At 37.1% G+C, this 17,440-nt stretch overlaps 2 protein-coding genes across 3 annotated transcripts; both read right to left on the bottom strand.

The window, feature by feature from the left end:
* Positions 1 to 307: 307 nt before the first annotated feature.
* On the bottom strand, positions 308 to 808 carry LOC141847103 (oleosin-like). Its single transcript, XM_074735082.1, has one exon. It carries the CDS (start codon positions 806 to 808, stop codon positions 308 to 310), a length of 501 nt encoding a protein of 166 aa, XP_074591183.1.
* A 926-nt stretch (positions 809 to 1,734) lies between these two features.
* On the bottom strand, positions 1,735 to 17,213 carry LOC141847388 (uncharacterized). 2 transcript variants are annotated; one of them, XM_074735429.1, is made up of 7 exons: positions 17,021 to 17,213; positions 16,722 to 16,893; positions 7,645 to 7,768; positions 6,924 to 7,282; positions 2,823 to 4,086; positions 2,457 to 2,656; positions 1,735 to 2,354 (listed from the first exon to the last, which is right to left on the bottom strand). In XM_074735429.1, the coding sequence occupies exons 1-7, from the start codon at positions 17,104 to 17,106 to the stop codon at positions 2,280 to 2,282; spliced, it is 2,280 nt and encodes a 759-aa protein (XP_074591530.1). In that variant the 5' UTR covers positions 17,107 to 17,213; the 3' UTR covers positions 1,735 to 2,279. The 2 variants fall into 2 exon arrangements, with proteins under 2 accessions (XP_074591530.1, XP_074591531.1); XM_074735430.1 differs by lacking the exon at positions 17,021 to 17,213 and having other exon boundaries at positions 6,924 to 7,257; positions 16,722 to 16,861.
* Positions 17,214 to 17,440: the final 227 nt, after the last annotated feature.

The raw sequence follows: 17,440 nt of genomic DNA, 5'->3' as shown, positions 1-17,440 counted from the left end.
TTGCACAATGTGTACTTCAGTAAAATAATTCTTTAAGGAAATTTTTATTTTATTTTATTTTAATTATTACTACATTTTCTAATACACTTTGATGGATAATTAAAGTAGAAACATTTAATAGCGTTGTTCATGCATTTGAAATATAAAGCCTAAATTATTATTATTATTATTATTCTTTTTAATATAATCCTAGCTATTGTAGCAAAAATCTGCCTGCCGCTGCCGCCGACCAAACCCTGGTTTAGTCTTCGAGTGTTTTGATGCTGAAGCAGCGTCATGTCCTCAACACACTGATTCCCCTCCCCGATCACGCCCCCGGCGCCGCGTCTTTGGTGCTGCTCTTCTTGTAGCCGCGACCGTACTCGCGGGCTCTGTGCTTGACGTGGTTGGCAGTCTCGGCGATCCTGCTGCGCGCGTAGTCAACGCGGTCGCAACCCGCCGGGCGCCACCCCTTCGCGTACCGGTAGATCCACGCGGCGCCGGCCACCCCCGCGGCGGCGAAAGCGCACGCCGGCACCGCCACGGAGGTCACCAAGAACGCGATGGCCACCGGCGGCACCCAGATGGGGCTCGTGAGGAGCGCGGCGGGGCCGAGGAAGACGAGGGTGAGCGCGCAGGTGAGGGAGAGGAGGATTCCTCCGGAGGTGAGGATGGCGAGGAGGCCGATGAGCTTCTGGGTGGAGGTGGGCGTTGCGCGGTGGTGGAGCCGGCGGAGGAATCCTCCCGGACACGGCCCCACGGCGGAACCGGTGACCGACGACCGATCGGTGCTCGACGCTGGGCTGGTGCCGGCCGTTGGCTCTGCCATGGAGACTGGTGCGTTGAGGAGGGAGAGAAAAGACGGTGAGGAAGAAGAAGATATATAATGAATGAAGCTAAGGGCGATCGAGTGGGTGAAGGAGAGCTAGCGGTAACACGTACGTAGTGGAAGGAGACTGGTGCGTTTAGGACTTAAATGCAAAGCGAGCGGTCTTTCCGTTAAATGCAAAGCTTGGTTTGAGGCGAAAGACTCGTTCTGTGCCATGAATAAGTTGCAGGTGTCCTGATAATCAGAAAGAATTTCAGGCACTCATACTTATCTTGAATTTCAAGTCTTTTAGTTTTAAATCTGCTATCTAACAACTTTACAATCATATAAATCTAAAAGTTATAATTAATCATGACTAAAAAGAAATCTTTTAATATTTCATTCCGCGCTGATTTTAATAGAGCAGATTATAAATTTCAAGGTAAACTTTAGTTTTTGATAAGGAGAATCAAAAATATTTTTATAGATTTTTGTTAACTCTTCCCTATTCTCCAAACTGCGGTCAACTCCTGAAGGCCTCGTGTGTTAAAAAACTTTATAGATTTTTGATATTTAAAAAATTTTATAACGTAATTTTTTTTAATCAATTTTCTGTTTGTTAATTTTTAAAGAAAAAGATTATATTTTGTGATGATATTTTCTGAAATTTAGAACTAATGATTTTTTAAAAATTGTGACAAAATTTATATAACTTTGGTTTCTATTATTTTTTTTTCAACATTTTACATTTTAAACATGTTAATATATATATATTTTAAAAAAAATAGATAAAATTTTAACTAATCGTACTGTACGTGCCTATTAGTTATTATTATTAATTTTATATTTCCATGCTTTCTTCCCGTGTAGAGGATCAAAAAAGATTTTATACGATAAATTACAGTCCACGTTGAGATACAGAACTAATAACAAACGATATGCCAGTTATCAATGGACTCAAACCAAACTGAATCAAATTAAATTGATTCCCGTTCAAATTAAAATTGGAATCAATTTGGGATCACTGCAACAAACATGGAACACCCAGGGCAGACAGACTATTCACAAAATTCATTTCAACTGATAATTTAGCTCCAAGATCTGTAGTGAGTTCTCATTCCTTAGCAACCAAGGTGGCCATTGTTGACCGGCAACAAACACTATTGTGGTGCAAAAAAGCTTGACCATACTCTCGGTATTTTCTCGCACATAAAGAACATGACAATGCAGAACCAGCATTGCTATATCTACTTCACCATCTAATGGTTTATCATCCCAGGAATTGACCAACTCATTCAAGGTTTCTCGCATCTTTGGAGATCAAGTACCGAAAAAGATATTACATATATGACAGACTTCACATAACCAAATGATATTGGAAGAGGTGGCCACAGCACAACATAACCAGATAGAATTCGAAGTTATCAAGCTTATTGCACCTATCACCTTGGACTAACGGGTCTATGCGCTAATGAGCATTCTTCTTTTGCTATCAATGAGCACCCTTTGGTCTCTTTGGGCGTGGAGACATGAATAATTTCCGCACAGAAACAACAGGATCATCCACCTGCAAAATGTAAGAGTATCATGAATATTTAGTTAGCTGTCTTCAGAAACTACAAATAGTGAACACAATGTAGTAGCTGTAAAACATTCTCAATCTCTGTACATCATCAAGCCAAGTCGACGAGCTCTCTTCCCTTGAAGTTGACAGTTCCTTCTCGCGCAGAACTAACGCTGCAAGTGTCAGTCTCCACCCAGGCATAGCTTCACCATCCTCTGGAGCCACCCAGGGGCAATAGGGCCGGTGCTGCCTGATTGGATCAAACTGGTTGGCCTGATAATACTGTATTCCAGTTGATCTCTTTCCTGAAGCACACAGGAGGGAACTTTATAATTGTGTTTAGAAGAGTGGGAAAAAAAAGGTGAACAAGCTTTTCAAAAGAAATAATTAGGTATAGGTTGACAAAATATCAAACTTCAACACTATGTAAAGAAAAATGAATACAAAAATATTGTAATTTAAGAATCTTACCAAATTTGTCCTTTGCATCATGTTTTTTTAATTCCACCAAATCCGACCTGTTAATGCTTTGGTTATTCATCTTTGTTTTAAGCATAAAATTCTTTTCACCATTTCCAATATTTGCGCAAGCACTTGCTAAAGCAGCATCAGTAGCTGAAGCAGATGCAGTTAAGTCACCACTGTTTGGTACTAAATTGTGAGGCATTGATTCTGATGTTAAAATATCATTGTTAAACTTTGTGCCATTATCTTGTTCTTCCACCAATTCAATCTCAGAACAATTTTGGGTGTCAACAGCCTTTGTGCTTGCAGATTCCCCAGCAATCTCCAATTTTTTATGAGATGCCTCTCTATCCACGGTATCCTCTTTATTGCCTTGAGAAACCTCTAACACATTTTGAATGCCCACTTGATTTTTAAGATTACCATCATCAATAACACCTTCCTCATTTGCAGAGTTATTCGCACCATTACTAGTGCTTGCACCAGCTATCTCTCCTTTAAAACTGATTATAGCATTATCCTCGTTGCTTCCGCTCAAATTTTCATTTTCATTTCGTTTACGCTTTAACAATCCTGGACCATCTGGCACAATGAGGTCCTCAGTCATCTCATTCTCAGACCATGATGGAAAATCTTCTACCCGCAAGCACTCACTATTCGCTTGGTCCCTGAATGACTTTTCATGTTTGCTAGATATGAATTTGGTTCTCAAATGTCTGCTGATAATGGGAAAAGAAACACGTGGTTGGAAATTTTGTGTAGCTGGTGGAGGACCACCAGCAATTGTCAAATTCAAGCCCAATGACCTTTCTTTCAATCCTGAACCATCATCCAGAGTATGGGAACCTCTACTAGTATCAAAAGTCCCCAAGTTTGAATTGATTGTTCCTGAAGTCTCTGCTTTAGAAGTTATCATGATAGAAGTGATTGACTCATTTTGGTCACTGGAATCTGCAAGTAACGTGTAAAGTTCTAGAGGTCGTTGCACAGTTTCAAAAGCCCATAATGCCACACAAGCGCCACAAAATTTGCATTCTAAGACAGATGATGCTGGATCATAAGAATCCTGAGCAACATCCAGCGTAGCTGATTCAGTTGACTCAATTTCCCTTGAATAAATCACTAAGCCATCTTTCTGTTCAGTGTGCAACTGTAGTGATGACTTGGGGGTAGGTGCACTTTGTGCCAATGGATTGGATAGGTCTTGACAGTCAACAACATAGGGAAGAAGCCTAGGTTCCCAACCACACAAGCAGATAATTTTCCATACCTGTATTTATATATACATTTTAATCTGCCAATGAAGAACTATTGAACAACTCTGACTAAAAATGAACTAAGCATTCATAAATAAACTAGGTACTAAACTCGTTCATTTGGAATAATAAACAAGCAAACTTCAACACCTTCAAAGGCTAGGTTAATAAATAAGCTAGATACCGGCATAAATAATCTTGACTTGTCAAATGTTTATTAACAAGCTGTGAACAGACTCGGCATGAACATTGTTCTGCAATTTTTGTATGCATGCTCAAGTGGGATATGCCACATATAGATGGAAAAGTTTTAATTGAATTCATGATGCACTAATTATCTCATTTATTGTAGTTATCCTTTATATTGCTTTAGCTTCTTCCATGCCAGACAGTGGCTTCATTTCTATTTTCACATGGTTAAATATACTAAAACATCACATGCTTCAATATGCTAAAACATATGTCAAAGTGTCATCTATACACTGCTCAATTTATTCCAACTACAGTATAAAATGTGAAATTTCTAATTAATTTGTAAGCTAAAAAGAGGAACTGCATATGAATGTGATAATCCCAATGGTGTCTTTGGTTCACGAAATAGAATAGCTAAGGCATAACATAGTTTCCTACGGAATAAAGTAAGTAAGAAAGAAATAAAGAATAAGTTTTCTATAGTTTGGTTCATGGATTGGAATGCACAAAAAATAATTCTTATACTCGGTTGAAAGGAATGTTATAAAGAACACAAATAGTTTTCACAATGGTAAATAACTTCAAATAAATAATTTGTTTGACTCATTTTCCTTGCAGGACCCAAATTAGCTGTCTTGCACAAATTGGCCAACCCAAGCACACTACCTTACACAATCAGCTTGATCAGCCTGCCAGCTTGCCTGGTCTGATCAAACCGTCTAACTCAACCGGCAGCCTAGCCCACCCCGCTTGAATGGAACACCTGACATGCTTGGCCTGACTGGATTGACCAACCTATACGGTTCCACTGACTTGGCCAGATCACCAGGTTTCCCAAACCAACTTCTAGATCCAACCCACTCATCCAATTCAATTGGTCTCATTGAGACCGCCCCCTATAATGGAAAGAAAACATCGTATTAATTAATGAATATAGTGGAGAAGGAAGGCCTATAAGTTGGATTATTAGGAATTAATTAGTTTTCTGCCCATTTTGGTAGAATAAATTTTGACATATTTTAAGGCATTTAATTTCTTAGTAGAAATTTTTGACACTCAATTTTTACTCATAAATAAACAATAAAAAATATCTATAATCCCACCCTTTTACCAACCCAAATTTTCTTTCCCTATCTTTTTCAACTTAGGATACCCACACCAAGTGATCAAGTCACTAATAAATGGTGATACAAAAGATTAATAAATGAACCCTTCAAGCCTAACCATATGATGAAGGCTTCAGCCCACAATTGGGCTATGCGGATTTAGCCTACATCATGTGTTGCACGCAATCATTTGTGTATGTGCCACTATATTGCTATCTATCACTGGTGAGGGTTTCAACCCAAGTATCAGATGGTACCTACTATACTCTATAGCCAAGGCTCTAATAATTCACTTCTTATTGGATCTATTTAATAAAAAAATGAAGTAAATAAACATGGAAATATGTACATGTGTGGTCATTAACAAGTGTTAAAAAGCTTAAGAGTTGCTAACAAATACTATAGATGTGATTGAAAACTAGTTTTATCGAATAATTGATTATGCTTACCTTCTTTCCATTCTGCATTTTATGCTTATATATCCTGATATGATTCTTTTATGAAAAAGTTCCTTCCACTTATAGCATTTTCTTTTCCTATGCAAAATATTCTTTACTTACACTTTGGCTTGTGTTTTGTTATATTTTAAAAAGTGAATAAAGATTGTTTATTTGCTTTATAGATGCCTGATACTTGTTTAGCTCGTGTTATACTTGTCATTGATGTTGTGGATCGTGCCGGAGTTTCGGTCCCGGACCGGAACGATACAGTTTCGGTACCGTATCGTACCGTGCCGGTATAGTTTCGGTATTTTTAAAATATAAAATATATTAATTAAAATAAAAAATTTAATCTAAATATTTAAAAATAAAAAATAAATTTTTTTTGATAATTTATAGGTTTTAATAAAGCCTATTTAAATTATCCCGAATTATAATTTTGAATTATAGCTAGGAATTGATTATTAAACCTTAATTAAAACCCTAAGTTTTAAAAATAAAAAAAGGGAAAAATCATGTGCCGCGCGATCGGTGCGCCCGCGCAGAGCGTCGTCGGCCCCGGGCGAGGCCTCCGGTGGCGTCGCCGGCCCTGGGCAGGACCTCCGGCAGCGTCGCCGAGGCCTCGCGACGCCTCCGGAGGCATTCCCGGCCGGAATTTATGTGCAAGCGTTGTGCCGGTGCCACGGCGGAACGAAATTTTTCGTGCGTATCGGGCGATACGGCACGAGATTTCAATCCTTGCTTATTTTAGCTAACTCTATACTCCTTTTGATTTCCTTATCCTTCACATTTTCTTTCAATCTATGAAATTTTATTGCAAAATATTCCTTTCTAAAAGATATCACTTACATGCTATATTCCAATTGTAAATATGGTTGTTAATGCTATCTATTTCATATATTGTAGCAATGAGCGATATCAAAACTTAGTTTGGCAACTATTCTGCCAACCACCATTGGCAGTAGTAGAATAGCCAATTAAAAGAGCGAAAATAAACCTCATGTTCCTATTAGTACAACCATTTGTACTAATTAATATATGTTTGAAATATATCTACTCATAACAAGCTATTCTTATTTGGAGAAATTTCTGTAATCGTGTAAAGAAACAAACCTGGTAAAACAAATCATGTGCAGCAGTTCCCAAACCACTATCCATATCCTTGCATACTGAACCATCAACAATCTTAAGACTTTTGCTGAAGTTAATTGGATAGTGTGGTGGCTCTGAAAGAAAATTCTCTAATTGGGGATTCTTCATCTTCATGTAATCAATGGCTGAGGATGAAATCAGAGGAAGCGCTGAGAGCTTCAGGAGTGCACAAGAACGCATATTGTAACTCTCTATCAAACTTTGTGGAGGTGTTGGAGGAAACAGAGATAGTGTTTCATCACATGCATTGTCAATCCAAGGACATAAAAGCTTATGCCTGTTATTAAGCTCCAAGCTGAATACAGCAGCAGCCTTTTCAACTACAATAACATATATTTCATACACCAGGAAATGAATAGGAAAAAAATAAGAGAAGAATATTGACAATGATACACAAAGTCATGTCTAGTAAGTATGAAATTTCAACAGTAGTGGTCCACAAGACTCATCATATATGCAACAACCAAACAACATGTATATGACAAAAACCCTAATTTTCTCAAACCAAAAACTAATAAAGCCAAAATCCAAACTCTTAATTCCACTATTTTGACATTATCTAATGGAAAAACTAAAACATTGACGTTGTGTAACCTTGTTCAGTTTAATCACAATACCATATGCGCAACATATTTATATCTACATCTCTAAATCTTTGAAATGTATAATATATTTAGCACACCTTGTTGCAATGACCATGACGAAGGAGTTGGGAATAGGAGCCGTGCTCCACATGATTCACAGGCTATGACCTCCATTTCCACATTTATCCAGCCTCTCCTTGCACAATTTACAGGATTAATAACCTGATAAGAAAAGTTTCAAACTTTCAATAGGAACCAATTAAAGAAGAAATGAAGGAGTACATGCATATAAACATTCAGGTCTGCACAGATCAAATGTGAAATGCCATGAAAATGCTAAATTCATGGGCTGCTAGCATTTTTTCGAAATGAAATGTTCACGAAGCTAATACCTACTTGATTTGGTCATGGTGTTATGAGTATAATTTTGAAGACAGATTATATATTTATTTAAGTGTTTGAATACAATCAAAAGAATGATTCTTCTCTAAAAAATGAAAGAAATGATCATGAGCATGATATTGGTTTATTTAACTGCACAGCTAGATAAAAAGTCATTAGCTTCTTCTGTAATTTGAAGTTGATAATGATGATCCAAGTATTACAATAGTTTCAATTGCTGATTGTTATCAGTCAGCACAACCAACACTTGTCATTTTTGACTGCAGACTGATAATGATATTACGTTGGCGTGAGTGAATGTCACTACGTCATCTGTGTTGATATGATCTGGGTGGAGTGGCAGATTGTCAGATTTAGTTTGACAAAATTTCAAGCTGTTCAATCCTATTCGTTCATGATTTGATGAGCTTTTAATTAATTTATTATATTTTCTTATGGAGTTAAATCATTTCAAAGTTTTTTTTTTGTCTGTCTACTTTCTTTAGACTAACCAATCGATTGAAATGACTAATTTCTAGACAAAGATCACATTGGCCTCCGCTGATCCAACTCAGGCTATTGGTATCACTATCAGCTGCATTTTACAACTATGGATTATAGGATTAAGACCTTTTTGATGAGCTTTCAATCATTTCTAAGTTTTTTTTTGAGTCTCTACTTTCTTTAAACTAACCAATCAATCGAAATGACTAATTTCTTGACAAAGATAACATTGGCCTTTGCTGATATCAATCCAACTCAGGCTATTTGTATCGCTATCAACTGCGTTTGACAACAATGGATTATAGGATTACGACTAATTTGATTTATCACAGCATACTTTGAAGAGTGTCAAAGCGTGAAAAAATATACCAAGTGCCCACATGGCACAAAATGAAGACTATACCATCTAGATCGGAGACCTAAACTGCTACACGGTGCAATCGAATCTTGGTAATACATGAAAGGAAAAATAAATAAATAATGTGCAAAAAGAAAGGTGCTAGCTTCTAGCGCTTTTCAGTTTCTTTTTTAAATCATAACCCCAAAACTTCTTGATTGGGTCAGTAATCACATACAAGTATCATAATAAAGAAATGATAATATTCATGAGATGGAACTATGAAGTTTAACTCCAAAGATACAAGTAATATTCAAGAGATGGAAATCTCCTTTTAAATGTTTGAAATCCAATCATAAGAAAGCATCCAAATCTACAAGTTTCTAGCGCTTTTCAAAATGAAAAAGAAGGTTGATAAACACAACAACTGCATGATTTAGTTAATTACATGACTTTGGATTCTTTTGCAAGGAATCACTTTTAAGTTTACAGATGACATTTGTTTTCTGAATGTATGAAATACGCACACCAGTCACCGACTAATATTAGTAATAATCCAACATATGCCCCAAGAATTTGGTATTTGGAAATATCAATTTTACCAGTGATTTGTGCAGAGCTATATCTTTAGACTTTAATAATCATTCAAACTTTTTAATAACTTAAACCATAATCTATTTTGATACCCATTCTAATCACTCCATTAATCATAATTGTTTGGCTGATCTACTTAGAAATAGGAACTAAAATCTTAATCACTAGGAACTAAAATCTTAATCACTTGAAACTTAATGCCAGTCAGATAGGCTACATCAAATCAGTAGGAAAAGAATTGAATGAAGGAAATTTTTTTTACAAATAATAAAAACTAACAAATTACAAAGATAATGTATGTGTATTCAATATCATGATACAAAAATTTCATATATAGAATTGTTAGAATATTTAGGGAAAAATATTCTTATAGAATAATTTTTTCCTAGAATAGGTCCCTATACTCATGTATAAATAGGGACCTATGTCTTGTAATATCCCAAGATATTCCATAATATTTTATATGGTATCAGAGCAAGAGGATTTAGGTTTATCCGCCTAACCCTAATTCTTTCTCCCCTCTCTCTCTTCGGATATGAGTCTCATGGCCTATATCGACTTCAACAATCCTCTCTTGTTGGTTCGGCGGCAGCATCTCCCCTTTTTATTCATGCTCAGTTGGGACATCCAGGTCTTGATAAATTGAAACAATTACATCCTGATTTTTCTCACTTAGATTCTTTATCTTGTGAATCATGTCAATTAGGAAAGCATATTCGTAATTCTTTTTCTCCCCGCATTGTGAGTCGGGCTATGTTACCTTTTTCTTTGGTTCATTCCGATGTTTGAGGTTCGAGTTGTGTTTCTTCTACATTGGGGTCACGATACTTTGTTACCTTTATAGATGATTTTTCTCGTTGTACTTGGTTATATCTGATGAAGGATCGTTCGAAGTTGTTTTCTATTTTTCAATCTTTCTTCTATGAAATCAAAATTCAATTTGGTATTTCTCTTCGAACCTTACAGAGTGATAATGCACGTGAGTATCTATCTACTTCATTTCAGACCTTCTTGGCATCTCATGGTGTATTGCATCGGACATCTTGTTCTCATACCCCTCAACAAAATGGAGTTGTTGAACGCAAGAATCGCCATCTTCTTGAGACCACCCGAACTCTTCTTCTCCATTCTCATGTTCCTCTTCAGTTTTGGGGTGACGATGTGCTTACTGCGTGTTATCTCATCAATCGCATGCCTTCCTCCACTCTACAAGGTCAAATCCCTCATCATGTTCTTTATCCTCATCAATCTCTTCATTCTTTACCACCTAAAGTCTTTGGTTCTACATGTTTTGCTCATGCTCTCGATCCTGGCATTGATAAACTCTCTCCTCGATCTCATAAATGTGTCTTCCTTGGGTACCCCCGGTCTCAGAAAGGGTACAAGTGTTATTCTCCTACTCTCCGTCGGTACTTCATCTCTGCTGATGTCACGTTCTTTGATTCGGTTCCATTTTTTGGGCCAAATGGATCTCCGTCCGAGTTTTCTCCTTCTACGCCTGCACCAGTGGCTATCTTTTATCCTTCGGAGGAGTCTCTGTCATCTCCGGAGACATCTCCATTACAGGTTTATCAGCATCGTCCTCGTCTTGCTTTACCGCCACCCACCACTGACACTGCCATGGACCCATCTTTGGAGCCTAGTCTTTTGCCTCGTCCTCCGGTCCCATCTCCTAAGTCTGATATTCTCATTGCTCTTCGGAAAGGTATGCATTCCACTCATAATCCTTCTCATTATGTTTCTTTGAGTTATCATCGTATTTCTCCTTCCTATTTTTCTTGTCTTTCCTCCTTGTCGTCTGTTTCTCTTCCGAAGAATGCAGGTGATGCCTTTGCCCATCCAGGATGGAAACAGGCAATGCTCAATAAAATGTGTGCCTTGCAGAGCAGTGGGACTTGGGATCTCGTTCCTCTACCATCAGGGAAGTCAGTTGTCGGTTGTCGATGGGTGTATACGGTGAAGGTTGGTCCAGACGGAAAGGTTGATCGGCTTAAAGCTTGCCTTGTTGCAAAAGGCTATACTCAGATCTTCGGATTGGATTATGGTGACACTTTTTCTCCTGTTGCCAAGATGTCTTCTGTGCGTCTATTCCTGTCCATTACTGCGATTCGACATTGGTTTCTTTATCAGTTGGACATCAAAAATGCTTTCTTATATGGTGACCTGCTCGAGGAAGTCTACATGGAGCAACCTCCGTGTTTTGTTGCTCAGGGGGAGTCTTCTGGTCTTGTATGTCGCCTACGGAAATCTTTATATGGCCTCAAGCAGTCTCCTAGAGTATGGTTTGGTAGATTTAGCACTGTAATTCAACAATTTGGCATAACTTGAAGTGAGGCTGACCATTCTGTCTTTTATCGTCACTCATCGACTGGTTGCATTTACTTAATAGTTTATGTTGATGATATTGTTATCACAGGTAGTGATAATCTCGGGATTTCACAGGTGAAACATCTTTTCAAACATTTCCAAACAAAAGATCTCGGCAAACTCAAATATTTTTTGGGAATAGAAGTGGCACAGTCCAAAGATGAGATTATCATATCCCAAAGGAAATATGCAATGGATATTCTAGAAGAAACAGGCATGTTAAACTCAAAGACAGTCGACACCCCTATGGATCATAATATCAAGCTCATGCCAAATTAGGAGGAGCCTCTTTCAAATCCTGAACGATACAGGCGATTAGTAGGGAAACTAAGCTACCTTACTGTTACTCGTCCAGATATCTCGTTTGCAGTAAGTGTAGTAAGTCAGTTCTCAACTCTCCATGCAAGGAACATTGGGATGCTGTGATACGCATTATTTGATATATCAGAGGCGCTCCAGGAAAGGGTTTGTTGTACGGAGACAATGGACATACTCGAGTCGTAGGCTATTCTGATGCAGATTGGGCAGGATCTCCTATTGATAGGAAATCTACTTCTGGTTTCTGTATATTTGTCTGAGATAATCTTATTTCTTGGAAAAGCAAAAAGCAAAAAGCAAAATGTTGTGGCAAGATCTAGTGTAGAGGCAGAATATCGAGCTATGGCCATAGCCAGTCAAGAGCTTATATGGCTCAAACAGTTGCTTCAAAAGCTAAAATTTGGAGAGGTTACACAAATGTCACTTATATATGATAATCAAGCAGCCATGCATATCGCCTCGAATCCAGTTTTTTATGAGAGGACAAAGCATATTGAAGTTGATTGTCACTTTGTCAGAAAAAAAGTCATATCTGGTGAAATATCTATAAATTTTGTTAACTCACAGGATCAACTAGCAGATATATTCACCAAGTCACTGAGAGGTCCTCGGATTGAATACATATGTAACAAACTGGGAACATATGATTTATATTCTCCAGCTTGAGGGGGAGTGTTAGAATATTTAGGGATAAATATTCTTATAAAATAATTTTTTTCTAGAATAGGTCCCTATACTCATGTATAAATAGGGGTCTATGTCTTGTAATATCCCAAGATATTCCATAATATTTTACAAGAATAAATCAATTTTAAAAATATCTTTGTTTCTATCGAATGTGTACTTTTCTTATGTTGTAATTACGAGTTAATGCAATGTCACCTTCACTGCACTTTGTATAACTAGATACTAAAGATTTTATTATTATTATTTTTGTTTTAGATTTATTTACAGTATGATTTTAAAATTTGTAAATATCATTGGGCACCTATATTGTTTAAAGATATTTTTATTAAGGAACTCTTTACCAACTTTCAGCATTTTATTAAAAAATAAATAAATCATCAAATGTACGGTTATTTTATGAATGGATAGAATTATTTCAATACATTTGCATTATGTTTGTATAAATATGTAGCAGTTAGTCTTTCTATAAGTCATATTCAGCAAGTTATTATTCTAATATGAATTGCTTATCTGATATTATTTTGTAACCTTCTTTACTCTTTTGAGTTTTATTATAGTAGATCGTATACTATACTGCTGTTACATCTATGGATCATTAATTTGTTATTACTTGGCATAATCAGTAACAACTGCACTGTAATTAAATACATCTCTCCTTTATTAGTAGAGTACATGTATTGCTCACTAATTAGAGAGGACATTAATCATCCCACTCATTCCCTCCAAGATATCAGACAAGATATTTACATGACTTAATTATGATATAATGTTTAATACCACCTTGGCTTGTTAATTATCAATTTTAGCACTTAGTCTTGTTTTTGCTTGATTTAATCCAATTTAATTTGGATAGTTGATTTCAGTGATTAAAATCTCGTGCCGTATCGTCCGATACGCACGAATTTTTTCGTTCCGCCACGGCACCGGCACCGGCACAGCGCCGACACAGTAAATCCGGCCGGGAACGCGTTCGGAGGCGTCGCGCGGCTTCGGCGACGCCTCCGGAGGCGTCGCAAGGCCTCGACGACGCCGCCGGAGGCGCCGCCCGGGGCCGGCGACGCCGGCGACGCCGCCCGGGGCCGGAGGCGCCGCCGCCGGGGCCCGGTGATGCTCCGTGCGGGCCGCGGATCGCGCGTCCGCGCGCGATTTTTTTTTTTTGTTTTAAAACTTTAGGTTTAATCGGATTTTAATAATTAACTCCTAGCTATAGTTCAAAATTATAATTTGGGATAATTTAAATAGGCTTTATAAAACCTATAAAATTATCAAAAAAATTTTATTTTCTATTTTTAAATATTTAGATTAAATTTTTTATTTTAATTAATATATTTTATATTTTAAAAATACCGAAACTATACCGGCACGGTACGATATGGTACCGAAACTGTATCATTTCGGTCCGGGACCGAAACTCCGGCACGGCTCGATATTTTAAACCTTGGTTGATTTACTTAGATTTTTTTGTGATTGTGGAAGATGTTTGATTTTCATCATTGAGTGTCATTCTTAACAATCAAAATAAGCAATCTATTAATAAATCACACCTATGACAAAATGATTAACAGAAAAAAGTAAATAAGACTGTTTCAATGGTATGTACTGCTTATGCAACACAAATAAAAAAGTCTACTTAACCTAATAATCATATTCCTCACTTTTCCATCTAGGCAGATAGTGATTGATTAGTTTGTATCACAAATAGAAGCAAACAAGTTACTTCTGAGATTGTTCATTGGGATAGACCATTATCTGTGGGAATTTTTGCAGATGAGCATGATCTACAACAATTTAATTTTGTTCCAATATAATTTTTATTTAACAATTATCGTGTAATTTCATAGCATGCAAAGTATTTCTTAGGAATCAGTGGGTTTTATGTATGATAGTTCTCTTGCTAGCAATGGTGTAGAGGGCCCATTTGGAATAGTGATTTTCTTGTCTCCTGGACAAAGTTTACAAGAGTTGAATTTGACAAGACTAAGAGTTATATGATCAATAGTCCTATAATCCAGAGAACTGATATTAAATTGGTTATCATTCCTGAAATTAGAGAGACTGAAAACACAAACATTATTGGCACTCACCTGATTTAGTTAATGAACATAAACTAGAGATAAAGGTTTCTTCTTTGTTGAATTCCTCAGCATTTCCCTGTTCTATATACGTTGACTTCTGAGCATCATGGCTACCAACATGATCTTGGCTATGTTACTGACCTTTAAATCCTCCATTTTTGGCTAAGCACATATGTTTCCTATGAAGTTTAAAACAATTTTCTTTGGTGTTGCAAGGCTTTTTCAGTAGGTACACCAAAGAGCATCTTCACCAAGGAACATGGTAGTCTCATCTAACTCTTGATCAGAATAGGATTGCTTGTGATACTGATTCTTATCACCACTTTTCTTATTCATCATGGTTGAGCTTTCTATCAAATTAGGCTCTAGCACCATACTACTACTTTTAAGCCTAGACTACTATGAACACCTCATTAAGGGAAGCCAGCTTTTCGTTCCCAAGAATTTGAACCATGACTTGACTTGATCAAAAATTGAATTAGACTGTAAAAAATCACATCTTCCCCCACAAAATTAACTAGCGTTTGAGTATCTTTGCTAAGTTCCGTCTTCAAATTTCTATACTGATCCATCTCCAACCATAGTCTCTTCATCGAATTGTTATTTAGTTTGATTACCTCACTCAGTATTTGTAATCTTTGTCTTTAGGTCATCGATCACACAAGAATGTTTAGCTTTCACGTACGATTGCTCAACTATTTTGCACACTCCTCATGTGGGAGAGAAGCATTTCCAAATGGATTTAACTCTAAAGCCACGATAAAATTATCTAACAGTATCTCATGCTTGATAATTTACATCTGTGGAATCTAGTATCGGTCGAATAAGATGGCTAAGTTTCTCTTTCCCTTCGAGAAGGAAATTAAGCATTGTAATTCTCTGCCATGGTTAGATTAAGGAGTGGCAAAAATAGGTTAGGTTCAATCAATAGAGATATTGTTAGAAGTTCCTGACATGATTTGTAGTGCAATAAATAAAAGAAAAAAGAACATTTCAAGGATGAAAGCTTAGATAGAGATTGCACAACCAACACTAAGATAGAAGAGAACTAGTTCCTTACTTTATTTGCAATGGAATAAAGAAAAAAAAAAGAAGATTTTGAGGATGAAAACTTGCATAGAAATTGCACAAGTCAAGCAAAACACTGAGATAACAGAGAACTAATGATGCAGTCTCAGTTACATCAATAGAAGGATACAAAAAAGATATAGCTATCTATACTTGAAGGAAAAAGTCATATCCCAGTAACATGGGGCTCTGATTATATGTAGAAGAAACTCTTAATATTTCCGATTCTCCATGTACAAGGGTACAGGGATTTGATCTCCATTATATGGTCAAGTCCCCGAAAAATAAGGAAACAAGTATATAAGTAGATAATGTAAGATTAAAGAAATAGAGAGCAAAGAAGGAGAATAAAAGAATAGAAATACGAGAGATTTCCTATGTACAAGAATTCTTTTAGCTAACATAGACATTCCAGGAAACATAGCAGAAAATATTCCAAAGACTCCAAAAGCAATGCTTCATTAATTCAGATGGAAGATAAATAAAATAAATTAAGAAACTTTTACTTGAAGGAAATGAGGTGAAGGAAGAAAGTGAAAGGATAAGTTCGGGCCTACTTCCTACGTCTCACTTCCACAGAATCGGATGGAAATTGAAGAAAATACGAATTTGACTGGTATACTGTCCAAACTGCTAAAATTATTGTTCTAACCCATTTCCAATTCCAAATAAACATTAATGAAAAGCATGAAGTCTCGCTTCTTTTTATTTTTATTTTCCATAACTTCTAATCACTTCCTTCCTTTCTACTTCCTTTTCCCCAAGTAAAGACCACCAAACTTCTCAAGGAAAAGAAAAAAAAGACAGAAATTGTTTCCATAGGATAAAGCTAGAAATCGCAAACCTTGGGCTTTCCAAACCAGGTCATGGCCTTGAAGGTAGCCAATCTCTTCATGAGATCCCCTCGATCCCATGGCCGACAAGATGGAGCCTCCGCGATCGACCCCAATGACCCCGACGGAATCCTCACTCCTCTGTCGAAGCTCCCACTGGAACCTGATTCCGTTCTCTTCCCACTGTTCCGCACGCTAATTCTCATCAGAATCAACTAAAGCTAAAATCCTCCGCGAAAGGAAAGAAAAACCAGGCGAGGAACAGGATCGGTTATATCTATATCTCCTAGGGTTCGAGGAGGAAATGAACCTGGCGAGCGAGGTTCTGAGGTTGGGCGCGTGGTAGAGCTTTTCCATGACCTTTTGGAGCCGCTTCTCTGGATCATCCGCCGCCATGCTGCTCGGCGTGAGATGGGTCGGGCCGTCGAGGGGAGGGAGGGAAGTGTGCGCTTGCTGTTGTGATACGTCCCTAGATTCAATAGCTTGTTGGCACCGAAGTTTGAGCTTCGAGGGGTTTGCGCAAACGCATGATATACTCGATCGAAGGAGATTTAATATTATGTGAGACTATTTTATAATAAATATTAAAAAAATGTAACATTATTATTATTTTTTTTAAAAAAATAATTTATAGATTAATTCTAAAAATAAACCGAATCACAAGTCTAAGAACTCGTGCTAATTGCAAGGCATGATTACACACACATTGTTCTTTTAAAGAAGCCTACAA

The sequence above is a fragment of the Curcuma longa genome, chromosome 16, assembly GCF_044706935.1.
Source record: "Curcuma longa cultivar G26 ecotype Majalengka, Jawa Barat chromosome 16, ITB_CL_G26_1.1, whole genome shotgun sequence".
NCBI classification, from domain to species: domain Eukaryota; kingdom Viridiplantae; phylum Streptophyta; class Magnoliopsida; order Zingiberales; family Zingiberaceae; genus Curcuma; species Curcuma longa.
This window is presented reverse-complemented; position numbering and strand designations above follow the sequence as displayed.